This window comes from Castor canadensis, chromosome 15 (assembly GCF_047511655.1).
Source record: "Castor canadensis chromosome 15, mCasCan1.hap1v2, whole genome shotgun sequence".
NCBI classification, from domain to species: Eukaryota; Metazoa; Chordata; class Mammalia; order Rodentia; family Castoridae; genus Castor; species Castor canadensis.
Window position 1 is genome coordinate 81,491,965 of NC_133400.1, and position 22,358 is coordinate 81,514,322.

General features: G+C 43.0%; 1 protein-coding gene across 3 annotated transcripts in view; it reads left to right on the top strand.

Annotated features, from left to right (window-relative positions):
* Fam107b (family with sequence similarity 107 member B) overlaps positions 1-22,358 on the top strand; it is a 207,128-nt gene that overhangs the window by 142,643 nt on the left and 42,127 nt on the right. The window contains exon 1 of one of the 3 annotated variants that reach the window (XM_020171494.2): positions 1,052-1,233. The exons of 1 other annotated variant lie outside the window; for it this stretch is intronic. Coding sequence is in view for 1 of the 2 variants with exons in the window: in XM_074056619.1 (XP_073912720.1) it covers positions 22,138-22,174 (37 nt within the window). In the remaining variant the exon portion in view is untranslated. Of the gene's footprint in view, positions 1-1,051; positions 1,234-22,017; positions 22,175-22,358 lie in introns of those variants that run through there. One more of the 3 variants, XM_074056619.1, reaches the window with a different exon arrangement.

Genomic DNA, 22,358 nt, shown 5'->3' on the forward strand with positions numbered 1-22,358 from the left:
ACTGGCTGATGGGGTTGTCTTAGGTCAGTATGTATGACAGATATCTTTGGAATAATTAGTTTGTTTACTGAAACCCATTAATTGATCGCACTTTTCTGTGTGATCATGACCCAAGCTCTTTAAGTCAGAAAAGTTTCCCAGTAAAGAATCCCTTACTCATCCTTTGCCAAGAACATTAAAAAGCTTTTGATTTATAATCTTTCAGTCTGTCGTCCTTATTTTTACTCTGAAACAGATACTGTTTTGGATCCTGCTTTTGTATTTCTGTGACTCAGGTAGATGGTAATCTTAGAGACCTTAGTTTGGCCAGAGAAGCAACTTGCAAGAGATGAAGAAAACAAAAATCAGAGGTAACTAAAATATAAAATAAAATAAAGTTTTTCTTCTTGGTGCACAGATTTAAAAGGCGGGGAGGAACATGAGTAAAACCCAGGTCACTCTGGCTTACAGTGAATTTGTACAATTACAACAGATCTGTTTCCTGGTGCTTGCTGATTCCTTTTGAATTTTCTTCGGAAAATAATTGGCGGAGTTTCAACAGGCATCGCTGGCATGGAGTGGAGGTGGAGCTGGGGCCAAACACCTCTGTGTGTCTGTGTGTGTGCGGAGGGGGTGAGAAAGAGAGAGAGAGAGAGAGAGAGAGAGAGAGAGAGAGAGAGAGAGAGAGAGAGAGAGAGAGAGAGCGCTGAGGGGAGACATTGAGAGAGAAAGAAAGAGGAGGAGAAGGAGGAAGAGGAGAAGGAGGGAGAGAGAGAAGAGAGGAAGAGGGAGAATCAACTGTGGCCCAGCCAACGTGCCACCTTTCCAATTTTCTCTCTCACTGCCGCTCTTTTTTTGCGAGTCCCGGAAGCTAACCGCTAAAGCAACAGAAGAGAGGATTTTCGCCCTTCACCCAACCCCAGACTCCGCGCCCTCCTCCCAGGGCGGCGCAGTGCAAGCAGACCACCCGGGCACTGAGCGGCAGGGGCGTGGCCGGGACTCCTGGGGGCGTGGCCTGGCTCTGACTCCGAGGCCCCGCCCCGCCCCGCCGCTCAATTCGGACGCGCGGGGCTGCGGGCTGTGAGAGCCGCCCTGAGCCTTGACGAGCTTGCGGTCGTCAGCCGGGCCGTCGTAGCCGCCGTCGGAGTCGCCTTCGCTTCACCTCGGGCCGCCACCGAGCAGTCGGACTGCTGGGCGCCGCTGCGGGAGCTCCGAGCGAGCCGGGGAGGGGTCCGCTCGCCTTTGTGCGCCGAGGTAGGTCGGCCCCGCACTTACTTCGCACACAAAGACGAGGGGCTCGCGGAGGAGGCGGCTTGCCCGCGGGGACACGGCGCGGCGGCGGCGGCCTGCCTGACCCCCGGCCCCGGGGACCCTCGGGGAGGGCGGAGCCGCGCGCGGCAGGGGGCGGGGGGGTCCGTCCTGCGCAGGAAGGCGCCGGGCTTGCGGGGCGCCCGGGTCACCCCGCGCCGCGCCCCGGGCGGTCTGGCGGGGCCGACCGAGGGGGCGCCGGGGAGGAAGGGGCTTCGCGGGGACCGGGAGCCCGCGCTGCTGCCGTGCTCATTGTTGCCTCCTCGGCCCGGCCGGATGCGCTGCCTGCCCGGGGCGCGCCGTGCAGATGCCCGGTGCTCGGCGCCCGCTCGCCTTGGCTGCCCGACCCGGTCCGCGGCACGCAGACAAAGGCGGGGTCGCAGGGCTTTGCCCCCGCTTGAAAGGTGGTGGTGACAGTGTTTCCATTCTGCGAGTAACTTTTCCGCTTTTGACTCTGCCGTGTCTCCACTACGCTAGTAAATCTAGTATGTTGGATGGCATCTGCACATAGAAGCCCAAATATTTTCTTTGGGTCCCATAATTGCCTCCCCGCCCCCCCCCCCAAAAATCCTCAGATCGCTAGGAGATGGTTTGCTGTGTATGGCCAAGTTTTGACATGACATGCAGTAGGAGATGGTGTCAGTCCCTTGTGAAATTTGGAAGAATCAGTTCCCAGAATAGTGCAGATCCCAGCCATTACCAGCCTTTTCCCAGGAAGATTTTAGTCATTCATAGTAGAGTGAAGTTTCTTGATGAGAATGGATGTGAGGTTAAAGGGACTAAAGAGAAAGGGGGTGGAGACCTGTTCGAGTTGACTTTCTTGAACTTGAGGTTCCTTGCTAACAGGTATATCCTCTAGACATGTTACCCCCTCCATCGCTTTGGCCATATTTGTGGTTCACCTTACTTTAAATTGAGAGTGTCTGGGGTGTCTGTCTAAGAAAGATACTTAGTGTTGATACTTTTAAGTTTAAAACTTTAAATTATAAAATTGTATGTATTTACTAAAAACTGAAAAATACAGAGAGAAGATCACTCATGTAGCTGCCACCCAAACACACCCTGAGGATGAAGGCATCTTTGATTTATGAGAGGGCACCCTGGTGTGTGAGAGAGAGACAGAGAGACTAAATGTACACCTTACTTATTCCTAGCCTGCACCAGTTACATTAGTCTAGGATATGGCTTTAATAACGCTAGTTCTGCAGTAGTTCTTTGTCACTTTCACATGGGATTAGAGCAAATTGTTTTGAATACGTTTTCTTACAGCCTTGCAAATAACCACCTAAACTTCCTAAACAGAAGGTAGCATAAAGATATTGGACAAACAATATAATTTCCACTTGACTTTGACAAGTGGGCTGACCAAAAAGCTTTGACTTTGGAGTTCAAGAGTAGTTTGGGACTGTCTTTTTATTTTTTAAATCTTTCAGCTTTTAAAATATTTAAAAATTGTAACTGTGCTCTGAGATTCATGAGAAATTTGTGATGGAAAAGCTCTTGTTTGTAGAATAAGAAATAGCAGTGAGTTTATGGCTGCATTCATGCTTGCTTCTGAAAGACTTCGCATTGAGAAAGAAGAATGAGAAGTTTCCCATTGAGAAGTGAGTAGTTTTGAGTATGTGTGTTCTGTGGAATAATAAAAATAAAAGTTGTTCAGTCACATATTTGACCATTGGACACTTTTGCCATTTCCTTCATTTATTTTCTCCTTGACAGAATTAATTTTGGATGTTCAAATTCTTTGATATGCAAAGTAAAAAGAGACTTGAAGCACCATTTAGAAGTAGGTTTATCGTGAGGATGATGCAATACTTTTTGAAGTTAGAAGAATTTACAAGAAGGAAGTTGTGGTTGTGTGCTTTTAGGTACATTTTTTGTTGCTGTTCTACAGTTGGGGCTCCTTCACCCGCAGTTTGGGGTTCCTGAGTCTGAATGCAGGCTTAGAGTAGTTGCGTTGTCCTAGTGACCTGTAAGTGAAGGGTGGAATGTGTAGTCTACTGTAGTAATCAGCATGGTACCTCTACACAAAAGTCCCAGGAAACTCCAGGAAGGAAATACCAGCATCTGTAGCTCTTACTTTCTAACTATCCTGTGGTGCCTGGATGATATAAACAGCACAGCTAGGCTGGACCTGAGGTCAGAGATAGGAGTTTTGCTCTTCAGTTCTGTTGCGGTTAGGGAGGAGAATGAAGTGTTGGAGTGGCCCAGTGTTAGGGACATCCTGTGACTGTGATGGCCAGCCTCCTACCAAGAGGACTGGAAATTCTATTCCCAGGGTGTTGAAAGTGGACTTGGTTTGTGCTTGTTGGAATGCTTTGAGAAATAATCTTGAACTGAAGGAGAATGAGTGCTGTTATTCATTCTCTTATTCATCATTCATTTCCTTGATTTTTAATTATTTTAAAATGTCACAGGTCTAGGTGGGAAAGATTTTCTAGTGATTTTCTTTGAGGGGTAGGAGACTTCTCCTCACTGCAAGAGGGAGCACAGAAGATTAGTAACATGTTTTAGTATTACTGTTAATATCTGTTACCCCTTCCTTCCAGAACTTGTATGCAAGTGTTTTGAGAAAATGGGCCAGGTAGTTTGGGCAAGTGAGATCTAGATTTCAGGCATTTGTACAAGTTCCCAGCTATCTTGGAGAGTTGTCAGCCATCTTTAAGTCTGGAGAAAGTAGCTGGGGAAACTGAAGTGCTTTGGGGCTCACTCTGGGGACACATTGAGAAAGCTGCTGTGGAACGAGAGTCTGTGCATCCAGGACTATGCCTAGCCTTGGCCTGACCCCATGAGAATGTCCTTAGGTTTCCTTGTGTAGTCTCCTTATCTAATGTTGACCTGTTTTTCCTTTCCCTTCTTGATGAAGTAAACCATTTTTCTCTCTTTTTCCTTTCTAGTTCAAAAAGTACTGGCCTATGTATTTGAACATTTCCTCACCGTAAGAATTTAGGGAGTGTGCTGAAAAGGAATGGACACTTCTACCTGGTATTGTTGCTTCCAGTATTCCATTAGTAAAAGAAAGAAAATGATTTGGAGGCTGGCTTAGGTTACCATTTAGTTTAGGTAAATCAGTTGGGCTTTTTCTGAGACTGATGGGAAGCTTTGCTTTTCAATCACTTTGCATTTAACAGGTGTTTTTTTTAAATGCCTCTTAGAGGCCAGGCACTGGATATATTATCATTAACATCACTGATGGGATCCTCATCCTCATGGGGACCATATTTTAGGAATTTCACAAAATTGTACAGAATTGTTTGATTGCGGTTATAAAGACTATGAATGGAAAGTGCTTTATGCATGAAGTTATCTCAGAGAGAATGAGACAAAGCCCAGCCGAAGATGGGATTTGGCTTCAGACCATGTAGGTGAAGGGTGGGGTGGTGTGGGGCAGGGACTCCAAGGTGAGTGAGTGTGAATTGCCCAGGGCTGATCAGTTAAAAAGTCGTGGTTTGGCCCTGGCTGAGTGGATGAGGCCAGAAAGCTCCGTTTTGTCTGCGGGCTTGGAGCACTGTGGGCTTGGGGCTTTGTAGTGCAGAATTGAGGAGGGGCTGGCAGACTTGACAGAACTGTCCCATTGTCCTTGCTGAAAATAAGCCTCAGGACCAGTGTCCCTGGGAAGTGATGGGGACTGGGGTGTCCTGAGCTGGCCAAGATTCCCAGGAGTGAGGGTTAGTGTTAGATATGGGTCAGCCAACTAGAGCTGTGCCCTGTGGATGTTCTGTTACAAATGGGGAGACAGGCCAGGGGTTTGTGAGGCAAGAAAAGACTTGTTTGAGAGTATTTTCAAACTCAGGTGGACTGTAGTAAGAAAGAGGTAAGAGATGCAGGAAAAGGAAGGAGGGGAATTTGTGAACAGGGCAGTTCTATCAAAGATGCCAGTTAAGGTAGAGTAGCTGGTGAAGAGTCCTGGAAATGAGGGCCCCATGGTCTACGCTCTGCAATGGGGTGTTTGTGGAAGTCATGAGGGAGGTGTGGATTGGTGACAGTAATGTTCCCTTCACCCAGCAAAGGCTTGGGGTTCTGGACTGTGGCAGAGAGTGCTGAGGTAGGATAAAGTCCCCCTTGAGAGGTTGTGTTTGCTGACAGGGAACTCTCTGGGCTGTTAGCAGTGCTGTTCTGGGTCATGCTGCTGAAAAAGTTCTTAGCAGTCATGAGATGCAGGCGAATGTAGATAGATGGTGACCTTCTTAAGTCAAGTCTCCTCGAAAACCAGGGTAGAAAGAGTGCAGCTACAGACCAGCTGTGCCCATCGTGACCGGGGTAAGCTCTGGGCACTGGAGTATCTCTCCTTCTTCTCTACTCTACCTTCTGTTGTCATTGCTGACGTGAAGCGTACATGGTAGCAGCTCTGTTTAGCCGTAACCCTGGGCCCTGAGAGAGTTCTGAATACGGTGTGTGTGCTGTGTGTGGAGGAAAGAGTATGATCTTGGAACCAGGGATATCTGAGTTCAAGTCCAGTACCCAGCTTTGTGACCTCAGCAAGCCTCATAAACCCTGTGAGCCTGGTATTCATGTATGAAAATAGAGCAATGAAACCTGTTGCAATTGTTCTGTGCGACAGAGAGAGGGGATGAGAGAGAGGGATGGAGGGGTTGAATCTAGTTAAGATACACTGAAAGCAGGTATGTAAATGTCACAGTGTATCCCCCTGTACGACTATACTATGCTAATAAAAAGAAAGAAAACAAAGATTGCAATGAGAGAGTGCAAAATCTCCAAAGTGTGCAAGAAACTTCCACAATTAAACAGTAAAAAACCTATTAACCCAGTTAAAAAATGGGCTAAGGACTGGAATAGACATTTCGCCCACAGCCTTTTAACTCAGATTTTCAGTAAAGCAGCCTGCAGTGTTGTTAAGTTGGCATGGGGACACCCTGGGATGGTAAGGGACTCTGCTTGGCCCTTTCCTCACTTGACTGCTTGTCTCTCTTTATGCCTTTAGGGTGTTTAAAGATAACCTGGTCATGTTATTAGAAATGCTGTGTATATTCTATTCCTGGACACAGGTTTTGGCATTTTTTCCTGGAGTATCGCAATAAAGTATGTAAGACAGAGGGCTGTGTTACTGTGGCATCAATAATAGTTAATGAAGCGCAGTGGATACTCTGAGAGTTGAAGTGAAAACTCACTTTTATCCAGGTTTTCAAGGCATCAGGACCTTATGGATGCTAATGAGTCTGTAAAAACTATACAAAATCCTGCGGTATAAATAATCAGAAGTTGTTTATTAGTGTCTAATGTATCTAAATAAAAGCTCTCATATTCTGGACTAAAGTAAGAGTGCCATTGTGGGTCTGTCTCTGAGATTTTATTGACAGTGTTCGTTTCCTCATTACTTGATGTTATTTATAATAGGTGAAACTATGGTCAAAGTTCTTTTTTTGTATGTGCAGATGTGCAGAGTAGTGTAGTATGTTGGAAAGAGAGAGGCCTAGACTTGTTAGATTTCTGGAATCCTAAGACCAAACTTACTATAAATTAGCATATGGTTTTTGAGCAGGTCATTTATCATTTATTCCTTTCTTCCAACTTCCTCTTTTGAGTTGGAGATACACACATTTCCCTACCACTTAGGGTTGTCTTGAAAATGAAATGAAAGTCTGCTTTCCTTATACCTGGTGAAGTGCCCTGTGACTGTCAGGTGTTGTTCAGAGCATGTCCTGGGATTCTCCTAACATATGGGCCACCCCTTGGGAGAAGGTAAGAGGAGGTGGGGCCCTCTTACCTTCATCAGCTATAACATCCTGCCATGGTGGGTCCAGCCATTTTCTGTGTTCATATAGTGGGACGCATCATAGAAGTAATGGATGGTCAGACTTAGGATTTGACCTGGGTTATCAGGGCTTTTGTATTTTTATCTGTGGAATGCAATAATAATAACAACAAATATAGTCTGAGCAATATAATTATTACCAACTAGCAGTTTTTGAGAATGTCCTGTGTGGCAGGCATTGTGTTAAGTGCTTTATCAAATTTGTTCATTCATTCAGTAAATATTTAAGGAGTGCTACAATGTGCCAAGCACTCTTCTAGACTCTTGGGATCTGTGGATAGGATGGTGGATAGGACAGACAGAAAAGAAACCTGCCTGTATGGAGTTTATATGGAGTTTTATGGCACAACAGACAGAAAATAAAATAGATACACAGATAAAGTGGTTCCCATGGTCTGTGCTGTCAAGAGAACTAAGTCAAATCATGGATCTGCAGTCTGGTGGGAGATAAGTGGTGTTTTCAATAGGGTGAGGCTCTTTCAAGGAGGATTTGAGAGTAAAGTGACTTATTGGCCCTGAGGCTGACAGGAGCTTGCTGTTGAGGAACAGCTGGAAGGCTGGTGTAGATGGAGGCATGTGGGCAGCAACAGGAAGGATGTGAGATGAGGTGTGAATGGGGGTCCAGTGGTCAGTACTTGCCTGACAGGAAGGCTATGGTTGGGGTCTGAGCAGGGGATAGAAGAGGCTGGCTTTGCTTTTTATATATATCTGATTGTGCAGGGCAGCGGCAGCAGCAGAGGGTCCAGCATGGGAGACTATCCTGGGGGATGTTGTAGTGGCTGCATGGAGCAGGTGAGAAGTGACTGGATACTTGGTACACTCTGAAGATGGAACCATTAGGAACTTGCTGTTGTTTGGAGCAGATATGGGAGAGCGAAAGGAATCATGAGTGACTCCTACATTTTTGGCCTCACCCACTGGGCGAAGGCTGGTGCCATTTATCAGAATGGAAAAACTGCCGAGGATTATCTTTATAGTACGCACAACTGCCTCTGAAATTAGTATTGATTTATTCTGTTTCATAAATGCAGAAACCACGGAGTAGAGAAGGAAAAGGCTTGCTCTGGAAGAAGAGTCAGGAACAGGATCCAAGTCTAATTCATGCGTGAGCCTTGTGTTTTTATCACGTTTGCCATACTCTGTAAATATCTGAATTTTTGATGGCACCAGATTGATGTGAAGTTGCCTGTCATACACTTTGGAAGTTCATCTGTTTTTTTTTTAAAGTGTAGCTTTATCTGTGTTCAGTTCTGTAATCTTTAATAAATTTGTAAGGCTGGGCAGGCAAAAAGCAATCCAGTTTTACATTTTGCAGGCAGTTCCAGGTCCCATCCTCAGCCTGAGGCAACCACTGATCTTGTTTTCTGTCTCTAGAGTTTTACCTTTTTCTAGAAACTGTGCAAATGGAATCATATAGTATGGCCTCTTGTGTGTGGCTTTGCTCGTGTGTATAATGTTTTTGAGGCTCATCCATTATTTCATAACACATATGCTGTTTAGGAACATTCTTGGCCTTTCTCAGGAGGTACTCCGTGCTGATGAGAAAACCATCCATGAGGATATGCCTTAAGTTGATGATGAAGATAATAATAGTATTTACTGAGCATTTATTAGTTCCAGGCTTGGTACATTCATTATGTTTTGTGATTTTCAAGTGATTCCATGAGGGAGGTGCCATTATAGTGTTTTACAAAGGAGGAAGCTAAAGCATAGAGGAATGAAAAGCTTGCCCAGGTTGATACAAGCTGAGATCACATTGGGGCCTTGTCTCTCTAACACTGCCTCTCTAACAGACCATTCTTCTGGGTCCCCTATTTAAAGGTTGTATGTCTTAGCTTCAGAAAGGGCTGTGAATTCCAGTTGGAATAATATATCATATAAATCTAAATGTGTAATTTTAAGGAGAATATTTGCTCTGTTTTGTTTTTACTTGCTTGTTTTTGGCAGTACTGGAGTTCAACTCCAGGTGCTCTACCACTTGAGCCATGGTCCCCAGACCATTTTTTTCTTTTTAATATTTTTTTCAGGTAGGGTCTTATGTTTTTGCCCCTGGCCAACCTCACACTGTGATCCTCCTACCTATGCTTCCCAGTAGCTTAGAGGACGGGTTGTGGTACCATGCCTGGCTTGTGTTGTTGAGATGGGGTCTTGTTAACTTCTTGTCTGGGCTGGTCTGGAACTGCAGTCCTCCTGATCTCTGCTTCCTGAGTAGCTTGAATTGTAGGCGTGAGCCACTATGCCCTGCTCAGAATTTTTATTTTAGCATTACCATATGGAAATTATAGTGTGTTAAAGTCATCCATTTATGAGGTAATTTTCTTAGACACAGAATGGCACCAAGTTAAAAGCACATAATTATGTCATTAGGCAGAGTTTGCATGTTTGAGTTGTATTGTAAATATTGTGGGGTTTTTTTTGTAACCAGGAATACATTTTTATATGAAGTATCCCTATGCCATTTATTACTTTACTATTAATGGGTGAAACTTAATTAGGCACTATGTATTTTTCAAGACATTTATATAATTGTTTTGTATATTAATGCATTTTGCTTTCTTTCTACCAATTCAGTATTCAAAGTTTTTTCCTACCTACATAATGTCCATATTGGTAGGTTTTATATTTTGTGTTGCAGAACACTTCTTTGTGTGTCTTAAGAATTCAGAAATTTTAAAAAAGAGTTTAAACACCTCATACAAGTAGCTTGGTAAGAGCTAGTTACATAATTTTAGTCATGACAGAAAATAAACATTTTTGGAATAAGGACACACTTTACACCTGGATTCTCCATTGGTTTCAGGTAAGATGCTTTTTATGAGTGCCAGTTCTTCCTAACTTTCTAAAATAGGATATGGTGCCATTATACTAACACTTCAAGTGTCGTGCATCTTTCATCATTAGGGATTTTTGTATATCATCTAGTTTACTAGTTCAAAGTAACAAATAAAAAGGCTGCTTTTATTTAGAATACCTGGTTTTAAGATTTAAAAATTCGTAATTTTCATCTAAAAATATTTATTTCAACTCTGTTTCAGTCTCCTTATATACACAGATGAGTCTGCTAATTTTTCAAAGACCAGCTGCACGGGGCTAGGCCTTTGGAGTTGGTGAAGGATAGCCATGACCCCATAGTTGGCCAGTTCCCAGCAGTGGCACTTAGAAATCCTATGATTTGAGCAAGAAGCTGGGGAGAAGCAGAATTTGGAAGTAGAGGGGAGACTTCAGAGTTGCGGGAAAGAAGCTGTGTCTTTGGTTGTTGCATACTCTGTTGAACTTTAATCTCTTTGCATTGGCTGAACTGTGCGTGCTAGCTGCTCAGGCCACCAGTGGGACACAGAAGTTGGAAGCATGTCCCAGTCTGGGTCTTTTTCCATTCCAGGTACTTTGACTTGTCTTTAGGAGAGAAGTGTTAGAAAAATAGAATTAAAGAAAATTGAAATAGCAAGGATATATATGCACTTTATGCAAATTATACCTCAATTATTTAAAAAAATTAAAGCAAAACCAAAAAGCTTCTGGGGGTAGAGCACAGTTCAAGAGTAAAAAGTCTAAGTTACCTCACGGGTGGTGTTTATCTTTTTCTCCTCTTCCTTTTCCTAGATACTTTTCTTGCTTGAAATGCTTGCAGATTTCTCTGCTTAGAGCACTGATTCTCTGCTTTTTACATGAGTAAGTTTCAGATGAAGCTCTGGGCTGTACAAACTGATTAGCAGAAATTGCCAGGCAGAGGAATCTGTAAATTTTCTCTCTAGATAGCCCCAGGAACTGCCCCTTGTTGGCCAAGCATGAGTCACAGTCCTCTGACAGTCCCCTTTCTGAGCTGTTTTTGCTGCTGGGCCTTCACCTGGTGGGATGGGAAGGTAGAGTCTGAATGTGCACCTTGAGAAATGAGGTGGCAAGGGATGGGGAAGCCCAGGGATCTGTTGAATTCCCCACCTTCCTAGCATTGATTTCATCCCCTTATGGCTTTAAAAATGCCCTTTTACACTTAGTTTCTTCAAACAGGATATGAAAAATGTCCCATAATGCATTTGAGTGTCAGGCCTCTTAAAGCTGTATACATCCATAGCAGCGCTTTTTCCTCACTCTTTCCTCCCCATGCTATTGATCTGTAAAGAAGTCAGATAGCTGTGTGTAGAAAGTCTCACAGTCTGGATGTGGCTACTGGTTTGCTTTTCAGTCTTTTTCCACTAGTTCTTGTTCTTCTGTGGATGGGGACTTAGCACTGAAGCTGATTAGACTCCCAGTAGCTCTTTGGGCAGGGTTTGTTTGTTGGAGATGTCATCCACAGTGTGTTGCATCATCTTAGGAAAATGTCTGACTGTCTCACTTGTAGTGACGTGAACATTGATCATTAGGTTTCTGTCCTGGCAGTTTGATTCTTCATTGTGAATTTCCCCACCTATCTCCCAGCTTTGTTTGTATCCATTGATGACAGTTATCTGAGTTAATCATTTCATTATAGATTGTTTAATAAGCATGTTAGTGAGAGATGAGACGTAAGCTGGTCAGAGTGCCTGAGAAAACTGTCCACATTGGTACGGTTTGAGGACATTAGAGACTTAATGGAGAGAAACAAAGATTGTGTAGACTTTTCCAGTCATCGCTGTACTTTCCCATTTGTACAATGTTTTGTAAGTGTTACTGTGTCATGTTAAGTTTGTTGTAAGGCTTATTTAACAGCAATATTAAATTTTGTGCATATATGCTAACCATATTGTTTACAAATCATGGCTTCCTGTTCACCACCTACATTAAGACATTATGACATAGGATAATAGGCATAATTCCACCTGATGGTTCACAACCTGGTAGATGATCATTTTTAGCAAACATTTTAAATTTTCTATCATGTAAGGACATTTATGCTCAGTTTTTTCTTTGAAAAGTTTAAAAAAAAACAAGAGGAAAAATATAACTGAAATAAGTTTATTTCTTTTCTGTCAAGATGCAGGAGAATGGCTCCTAAAAGTTTTTGTTAAGCGTGTTGGAGGGGATGAGTTACTGCAGTGTTTCCACTGGGAAGTAGCAGAGAGCTCCTTGAAAGGAGCTTGGTCATAGTCAGTGAGAATTTGCTCCATCACCACCAGTTTATACCTGTCATACTACAATTTAGGGAGACACTGAATGTTTGAAGTCCACTGGCATGGAACCACAATTCTCCTGATCTCTACCTCCCCTGAAGGTGTAGTACCCACTGTACTTATCCTTTAAATTGTTGAAAGCATCTCCAAAAAATTGACTTGCAAGGGATTTGGAACCTTCTCCTCCCTGCCTTTCAGTAGCATTCATGATAGTCATGCAGCTGAGACTTAGTAAAAGTACTGCAGCTTTGGGGTGGGTGGGGAGGAATGCAGGTGAGTGTCACCCCCTGCCAAGGAAGAGGGTGTCTGCTGTTAACTTTCTGAGGGTTCCTCTTGTTCTCTTTGGCTATTTGGTAGGCCCCCTCTTCTCTGTCCATGCTGCCCACAGAGCCCAGTGTAGATGAACCAGAGGCATTTGTCAGACTGGTTTCCTTGTTCTGTGAGCACAGAAGGAGGGGGAAAGCAGGGACACCCTGGTAATGCCCAGGGGAATGTCAACTGGATGTAGTATCTTTAAACAATTGGTCATAAAATAACACAGTTTGCCTTGCAGCTATCCCTATATGTATCTGGAGGACGATTGTTTATTTTCTTTGTTTTAAATACTTCTAAATTACAATTCTTCATGTACTTCCTATTTCATATATTCATGGAAATATATGAATCTACCAAGACTTTCTTTTTCTCTACTCCAGTTATGATGGAAATTAAACAGCTTGCACGTGCAGTCTGGAACATGTTGCATGCATGTGCTTCATGGTGAGCCATAGCACATAGCTGACTAATTTCAAAACTGCCTATTTATATCCTCTTCAGAATAATTGTCAGACAGCTTGTTGGAGTGCTCTCTGCTAATGTCATGTGAATTAAAATGGCTTTAAAAATGGAAATAAATTGTTTCTTACCCAAGGATGATTCATTTGGTAGTCTTATAAATTTACACTCCACTGTCTTTCATGTGTGTCACTGCAGTAATCAGCCCATGCTGCAGTTTTCTGCAATCATCATGGGATTGAATGCAGGATGAGGCCTTAGAGAACAAGTAACCCTCTTATTTTATAGACAAACCTGAAACCCAGGGCTGCTGAGTTACACAGGACCCAACATGTACTTCTGGGATTATAACTCTCTTCTCTTGACTTTTTACAGTTTTGTTTGCTCTCACTGTCTACCTACCCCTATGTGCTGGCACTTGTCACCACAAAAGAATAAAAATAACAACAGGAAACAGAACTTCCTACTTACTGGGATGATGGTGACGATTTCATTGCAAGAAAGAATAATAATTTGGAAATTCTGCTGTCCTGAAGTACTGTCTCTTTTTTTTTTGCTGTGTGTGTATGAGAAGTTCTTGTTCATACTAATAGAAAGTCTAAAAAAATTAGACATTAAAAATAGTTACTCATATCATAAACAAAAGCCTAGGAATTTATTTAAATTGACGAGAACTGTCTTTGCTAATTGCTGTCTGTTGTCCACATTTTGACTTCTAGGGCTGAGCAACTTCCTGTGATTGAATAAATACATGAGTTCTCCCCAAATAAATACAAGAGGATATATTTCTGCAAATAAACATGGGAATAAATACACCATTTCTTCCTATAATCATGGAAGGCTGCTGCTTATACTACCATGTGGTGTGTGTTTGTCATTTGCTAGTTCTGAGACTGTTCCACGAGAAAGAATGTGAGCTTTATACTAGGTAGATCTGGATGGCCCATGTTACTTGTATCCTAGTGAGCTCAAGTTCTCCCATCTGCACACTGTAACTGAGGCAGGCTGTGCAGGTAAAGTACAGGGACGGCACCTACACATTTATTAACAAATGTCAGTTTCCTGCCTGTGTGTGCTCTTACCAAGTTGGTGTTTCAGAATGATATACACGATCTTCTGTACCCACCTAATAGAGGGGGGGCTTTCAGTTCCATTAGGACTCAATTACAGAGAACTTGTCCCAGGATTGGGTGAGTGCCTATTTCACCATTACCATCCTTATAGGTCTCTCCCTACTCCTGAAATGCTGGGCCAGTTTTGTTAGTGGTGGTAAAATATAGAGTGGGCTGGGAAGGTGGAGTGGAGGGCCCACACTGGAATTCTAGGGGTCTAATTAGAGAGTGGAGGAGACACCTCTGAGCACAAAGGGTGTGGGTGGCTCTTAGTCAGTTTGGGCTGCTATAAAAATATGGACCGGGTGGTTTAAACAACCAACCCTTATTTCTCATTCTAGGGGTTGGGAAGTCCCAAAATAAGGTGCTGGCAGATTCAGTGTGTGGGGAGGCACTGGTTTGTACAGGGCCTCTTGCTGTATTCTTGCATGGTGAAGAGACAGCCTAGCTCTCCCCTGTCCCTTCTTCAAAGGGCACTAATCCTGTTCATGAAGGCTTCATTACCTTCCCAGTGCCCCAGTTCCAGATACCATTGTACTGGGGGCTAGGGTGTAAATACGTGCATTCTGGAGGACTCAAACATCCAGTTCATAGCAGTGGTCAGGGTGAGCAGTGGTTTAGACCCAGTGGGCAGGCAAGGTTATTAGAAGCAAAGAAATGTTCTGTAGAGAAAGTTGGTCTTTGGTGGCCCAGGGTAACATAGAAGTAAGGAGGATCTGAGTGGTAGAAGTGAGAATGAAGACTAGGTCAGGAAAGCACTTGAACTAGCACATGAGAAAGTTAGGAGGCCACCAAAAACTGGGATGATGCTGAGCAGATGTCCTTGCCCGGTGGATTTTTTTGCTTTTTGGACTCCTATTTATGCAGGAAGTGATTGCTGGGTGAGAACAGTCCTGCACCCCCAAGCAAGAGGAATCCAGAGTTAGCCAGTAGTGGAAGCAGGAAAGCGGAAGAGAGAATACCTTCTGATTTCTTGGGGATGAACCTGGTTCAGGTGTAATTGCTAATAGATCCTTTCATCCACCCTCGAAAGTGACCTGGTGTGGTGGATAAATGCAGCCACTCTACTTGCATGTACTTGGTTGCAGAGAAGTACTTGTGTGTAAGAATGGAGATCCTGACTGAAGATTTGACCCATAGGGGCTTCTGTAGCAAGTCCATGTCTCCTTGGAGGGGCCTGGCTTCTCTTTTGGCTTGTTTGAACTCTAAAGAATATTGTGCATTGCATTTTCCAGCACTGTTCTCTTGGTTATGTTTTAGGTGACTGTCTATTTTGCTCAGTTAAACTGTAAGTATTAGTACATTGCACACCACAGTGTCTGTAGTTGTGCTTTTTTCCCTAGAACTCTGCAGGAGACAGAAGGCTCCTCCTGGGGGCTCCCCAGGGCACAGTGGCCCTACCTGAAGTGTTGGTGGAAGGGACTGGTGAGAGAAGTGGGGAAGAGCAGGGAGGGGGAGCCTTGCCTTCTTTACTTGTCAACCTGCTTAGAAGTACTGTGCAAAGTTTCATTTTTATCTGAGTGCTCAGAAAATGGTTGTGAGGGAGTAGAGGGTGATGAGCTAGAGTCCTGGGAGCCATCACGGTGCAGAGAGAGGTACCACACCTGTGTTTTTTTCATTTCCCATTGAGAAGGGAGAATGCACCCTTTCATTTGGATACCAGTATCTACAGACTTTGTCATGTTTTGGGATTTTTTTCCCATGGAACAAAAGACTCCAGGTGCTTAAATGCTGTGAGATGAGAAAGCATAACTCTCTTCGAGAAGGTGCTTTCCTACCTGGGTTGTTCCTGTGATCACTTGAGTAGTGCTGTGGTTTTCCATGTCTCTGTGTCCCCTGTTGATCCTTCAGGCAATAAGTGCTTCTTCCTAAGTAATTGCTGCTGTTCTGGATCAGACACTGGCCACTGACTGCATTCAGACCCACAGGGATGGGGTTGCAGGAGCTTCATGAAGTTCTGTCTTGCTTGGCATCCTCAGGCCTTTTTTGTTTCAGTCTTTGCAGGTCAGCTTCTGGGGCCCGGAGTAGCTAGACATTCCTTCTAAAAGGCAACATTTACTTGTGTTTGTATCATTTTAGTCCCACATTTCCTGCACTCAAAACCTCTTTCCCTGAGGTCTTGCCTTGAAACACACACACACACACACAACAACAGCAACAACAGCAACAAATCCTTTAAGGGGGAGCATTGTGCTGCACCGTGAATGCTGTCCCCAGCCCTGCATCCCAAGGGGTATGGCCTTCTGACAGCTGGGCTTGTCCCAGCAAGGAGATCTCTCTCGTGTGTGATGAACTTGGGTTCCTTTTCCTTCGTCTCTATGGCTTCCTTCCAGCATGAACTCTTCCCCTTCCTTCAGGCTGCTGATGTTGGCAAGTCTTGCACAGGTTGGTGGGGCTGGGCTTGTTCTTCCTCTGTCCCCGCCCTCCATATCTTTATGATTTGGGTGGGGTGGCGTGTCCGGCCACAACTTCCGTGACCCTATTCTAAGAAAACAAATGGAGGCTATGGAACATAGATTTAAAAAATTGAAATGTGGAAGGAGGGCACCTGGTAAGTGGCTGGTGTGTCCCTAGGAAGGTGTGCTTATATCCTGTTTTCAGAGTTCTGTGGTCCGAATGGTGGTTCTGCATTTCATGTCACTGTTATTAATGAGCGGAAGATGTGATTCTCTGCAGTCTGTTTATATGATCTCCCTAAAGGGTCCTGCCTCTAGATAGATAAGACACAGACTCTCAGATGGAAGAGGATATGTCCTCTCCTCCTTCCTGGGTAACTATTGCGATGAATAATTTTCCTCTTCAGTTTCTTTAAGTTGAGAAGTAGTGTGATCTGACAAGCTCTGGAATTGGACTCCTTGGGCCCACCATTTGGGTCTGCACTTCACTAGCTTTGTGATCTTGGGCAAGTGAATTCGCTGCTGAGTTTGTTTCCTCAGTGGTAAAATGGGGCTCCCCAGCTATGGCCTTAGCAGTGTGCCTGCAGAACAAGTGCTCAAGGAAATGGTAACAAATGTGGGTATGCTACTGATGCCATACAGCTCAAAGCTCTGCTATTATTTTTGGGATTGTTACCTATCTGTGGAGATATGATCAGTCTGTTTTCACATCGTGGTCAGAGTTAGTCATTTGGGAACTATGCATGCACTTACGGAGACAGCAAACAAGGGTGTTTGAAACTGAGTGTCCCCAAAATCCAGATCTAATGTGCTATAACCAGGAGTATAAACTGTTGTTACAAAGAATGTGTCAACAAGTGTGCCAGAATTGAAATTGTCAACCTGGGCAAGAATCCCACATGGTTTTTGAACAGTGATACCAAGCTTCATACAGCCTGTCTCCTTACACTAAATGTGCATTGATTTTGAAACATCTAGGCATGGTCACCTGCAGGCCGTGTCAGAGGTAGATGTCTCTTGGGACTAGCTGGCTGGCCTGATAGATAAGACTGTGGCAGGGGATGAATTTAGTCATCTTTCAGACCAGTTGGTTTCCACTCCGTTCTGTGGTCTGGAGGTCTGAGACTTCAAGTGTAAGGGTGAGTTGAAGGCTGGTCTCACCCCTGCTCCCTCCCTGACTTGGTTTCCATGCACTGCCCTCCTTGTACTCTGCTGTGGCCACACTGACCCATTCTCTGTTTTCCTAAACAGTCAAGCATTTGCTTGCCTCACATATTTGGGGCTCCCCAGATCCTTCTCTGCAAAGCTCTTATCCGGCTAGACAGAGTCCTCTAAGAGCCATCTGTTGTGTCCTCTTTACCCCTGCTTTAGTTTTCTTCTTAACAGTCTCCCAGACTTGCTGCAGGTAAACCTATGTGCTCTTTGTTTATTGTGGGTCCTCTTCCTTCCCAGCCCACCACTCCAGCATAAATTCCAGCAGTCAGAGCTCTGTGCTTGCCCTGTCCAGATGGAGTCTTCGTTTTATTCTTGTTGTAGTTTGCTGTGTTTAATGTGTCTGTCATCTAGGGGAGTTCATGCTCCCAAAGCAGGAGAGAGTAAGAGTTGTTTAGGTCTTTATCTCTGAGGGTAGATGAATCATCTGCCTTCTCAATAAGTGGGCAGAAGGAAATGATATTTGGGAAGAAAATTCTGCAGAATGCATTATTTTAAGGTCCATCTTAGTATTAAATTAAGATCTTGGGGAATCCAAGTAGGAGGATCTGGTAGTTAGCATTTCTTTTCAGTGAATTAAAATGAATTGAAGGCCAAAGTATTAAAGGACAGGCACAATCGGATGCCTTTGACCTTTCACAGTGCTTTTTAAGTAGAAAATAGCCATGTGTTCAAAGCACTTTCATCTGTGCCCAAGTGAATAAAGTCACTGTGATCCCATCTCTCATTGCTCCTTATCTAAGGTTCCATGTGGGAAGTTTCCTTTAGACTATCATGCCATGACACTTTGTCTTTCCCCCTTAAGAAAATGGAATGCTCTTTTTTTTTTCCCTGAGAATGAAAAATATGTAAGTTTTTGATCCTGGTCATTAGGAAGCTTGAAACCACATTTGTATTCAGATCTGGAAGTTATATTAGTGGTAATGGTTTCTGTTGTTTTTTGTGCAGAGTCCTTGACTTTCTAATTCTGTTTTTTTTAAAACTAGCTACATATATGATTTTTATTTTAAGGGTCACAAATCTTTAGAAAGAACCAGGGAATGACAAGACAATTTTTTCCTCTCATTTCCTAATATGAAGGGTTTATTTGGGCAGTACCTGGGTTTTGAACTCAGGGCCATGCACTCATTAGGCAAGTGCTTTACCACTTGAGCCACATCCCCAGTCCTTTTTGCTTTAGCTAACTAACTTTTAGATAGGGTCTCATTCTTCTGCCCAGGCTGGCCTTGGACCGAGATCCTCCTACCTCTGCCTCCCTGTTAGCTAGGATTATAGGCATGCATCACTGCACCAAGCTTGTTCTTTGAGATAACTTTTTGCTGGTGCTGGCCTCTCAAATAGTTGGGAGTATAGGCATGAGGCACTGTGCCAGGCCCCCTGTGAAGTATTAAGTAGCCAACTTGTTTTTGAAATTCTTTTGCTCTAATGTGGTTTTAACTTAGGGAACACTGCTGACCAACATCTGCATTTGCTTAGATAGAATTTCCATTCCTTGGGCTGATAACCCAGGGTCCAATTTTGGGGTTGTCATTTTAGGCTGAGTAGGGAAGTAAGCACTCAAAAATAATCAATACTGTTTAGGGGTGAATTTCTAACTGATTTTTAACTGGTTCATTTCCATTATGAGATTTTGGTTATTTTTCCATAAAAGGATTTAAATATGCAGTATTTCAGAGAAACCGAGTTTCTCAATATTAAAATACTGTCTCTTAAGTCTTGTTGTTTTCAAAGGACTTGACTTTTTTCATTCAGTGACATGGTGCCTTCCATGTCCCAGAGTTGCACTAGTTACCATGGGTATTTACAAATGGTGCTATGGCTAAACCCACTTTGGAGACACTAACACTTTAATAAATTAATTTTTAAGGTTGGTGTGTCAATTAGTAACTATTTTAGATGCAAATTAAGGCAGCATCTTACAAAAATCAGTTCATTTGTTAACATGAATTTAATGCTTAATATAATGAGTGGATATTTTCCAGGTATTCATTATTGGGGGATTTTTAATGAGGGGCCTGTGGAAATTAATAGAAAGATAATTTATTATAATTTTTTCTTCATTATAATTCTGGTAAAGTGTTACAATGAAACACATGAACAAGGCTGTCTCAGTTTTCATCTGTATTTGAATGAAAACATTCTCTACTTTTTGAAGAGTCTGATTGAAAGATTATTATTTGAGTACATGATAAACCACAGGTGAATTAAAGTGCCATTTTATGCTGGATTTTTGACTCTCATTGTTAGTCATGAGCATATCCCCTTTCTGTCTTCGCTCCTTTGTTTTAATCTTAGTAGTCATGACTTACTTTTGCTGAACAGGAATTCTCAAATGATTTTTTTCTTAGTACTAAGGATTCAGTTTGTGAAGTTTTCTTGCCTACTGAATGGCTTCCTGATGATGGGAAATATGTCATAAATGAAGACTGCTATTATTCACTTTATAAACAGGACCAGAAAGTGAGCAAAATTTGGCAAGATGCCATCTCACCAAGTCTGAGATGGATTTGTTTTCTCCCAGTGAAGACTTGTCATGTTTAGAAGCTGACAGTGTTACTTCAGTATCTCCAAATGAAATGTGTATCTGTGACAGGGAAGGAACTTGTTTATTCTAGGTTTTTCTCCCGTTATATTTTTAACATGGAGAAAAGTCAAAGTGTTTTAGCAGAAGAATAAAGGTAGATTGAGTTTGTTGAATATATGTGAAATATCTTCTCTGTATTGCACGGTCTGGTAATTTCTGTTGTCTTCACTGAGTTCTCACAGTTTTCTCAATTTTTCTGTCAACAAATACCTTTTGAGCTTTGCAACCTCCTGTGATTTTGTAGTGGACATCCTTCTTTTTCTTTCTTAGGTGGAAAAAACTAAAGGTGTACAAAGAAGTGAATGCACTGTTAGGATTCTAAGGCTCCATTATGTTTATGATAAAATATGCATAACAGAATTTATGAATTTAGCCATTTTTAAGTGTACAATTCACCTGCATCAAGTACACTGACAACGCTGTGTACTTCCCCACCATCTGTCTCTAGAGTGCTCTCATATTCACCAGCTGAATCTCTGTAGTCCATAAACACTAACCCTCTATTCCTCCTCCTCTTCGTCCCTGGTCACCACCATTCTACTTTCTGTGTGTGAATTGACTACTTGAAGAACCACATATAAGTAGAATCACAAATGTTGGTCCTTTTGTGACTGGCTTATTTCACTTAGCACACCATCCTCAAGCTTCATCCATGTGCTAGCATGGGTCAGAGTTTCTTTTCACAGCTGAATAATATTCCATTGAATGTAGACAACACATTTTGTTTCTCTGTTGATAGATCTAACTTACTGTTTTTATATGGTAGATCACAACCTGCATTTAAAAACATACAGTGCAGTAAAAAATGTGTGCCCTTATTCGAAGCTAGTATTATTCTGCGAAGCCTGTGTCTGTATCTCATGATGGAAAATATTTTCTTACTGTCAGTGACTGACACTGAAAGTATACACCTGTGCAAGCCCCTTGTGGCTCTGTGGTGGTTTCCTTTGGTGTCCATGTTGTTACATGGTGTTCTGTCTTTGCCAAGTTTCTGTGCTTCTCCAATGAGAAGTTTCCCAGTAGGTGAGACCTCGTATAAGCTTAAACTACTTAAACCAGAACATTTGAAATAGAACTCCTGCTTCATTCAGTGGGAGAAGCTCAAACCCCTTTAGTGCCTATAGATAACTTAGTTTTGTAAACTGTTTGTACCAAAGGTGAGCAAAGCCTCCTTTTATTAAGGTCATCATGAACTAATGAGGAATGCCACATTTCTTTCCCTGCTCTTCTCAGATGTGGTGTAGTGCAGAGTACCATGATCTTTGGAATGAAGCAGATCTGAATTCAAGCATCCTGTTAGTGCTAGCTGTGAACAATTATACACTGATTAGGAAGAGAGTCCACCATTTTAAAGCAGAATTTATAGCACCATGCATGCCTTGTATCAAGTGGGATACACTGGGGAAGTATGTGAGATGATGTTATTAAAATCATATAATTTTATTGACTATACTTCATGTGAACTAAGAATACAATTTCATAATTGCTTTTCTGTTAGTTTGCTAAATTGTACCAGTGATCTCTTAGAAGGTCTCAGTCTCTTATCTTGGTCAATTTTGGTCCATTGCATAATGTTTTTGAAAATGTCTTATGTCCACAGTGATACACTTGGAAGGAATCTGAGATAGCCACACCTGAGACAAACAACACTGTTTGTGAACAGTTCTCAGGGTTGCCATGGAGCTTGCCTCTCCCCCGACAGCGATGGGCCACATCCCTGGGAGGCCCTGCACCCGCCAGGTTGGGTGTGGTGCAGGTTGAAGGGTCCTGCTGTCCATCACTCTGCAATCGCAGTTTCACAGCTGATGTAGATTTCACCGATTTAACTTCATAAGTGGACATGATGCTTGAGTCATGGTCCTAAAGGGTACAGCTTTGATGTGTCTCTAGGTATCACGATGACATCATAAGGAGTATGGAAACTGGGCCTCCTGAAGTCAAGGAGAGTGTTTGTAAGTAGTTGAAAAGATGGCTTAGCATGTGTCAGGTGGGGAAGCTATGTGAATCTGGGCTGGAGAGAGGGTACGAGCTGTGCATGTTCCTGTAGTGAGGGAGCTACCTTACAAGAGGTAAACGTGTGCTTTTGTAAATAGGCTTTAGTGAACTCCTGCAGAGCGTGTTTGCTTTCAGGTGGAG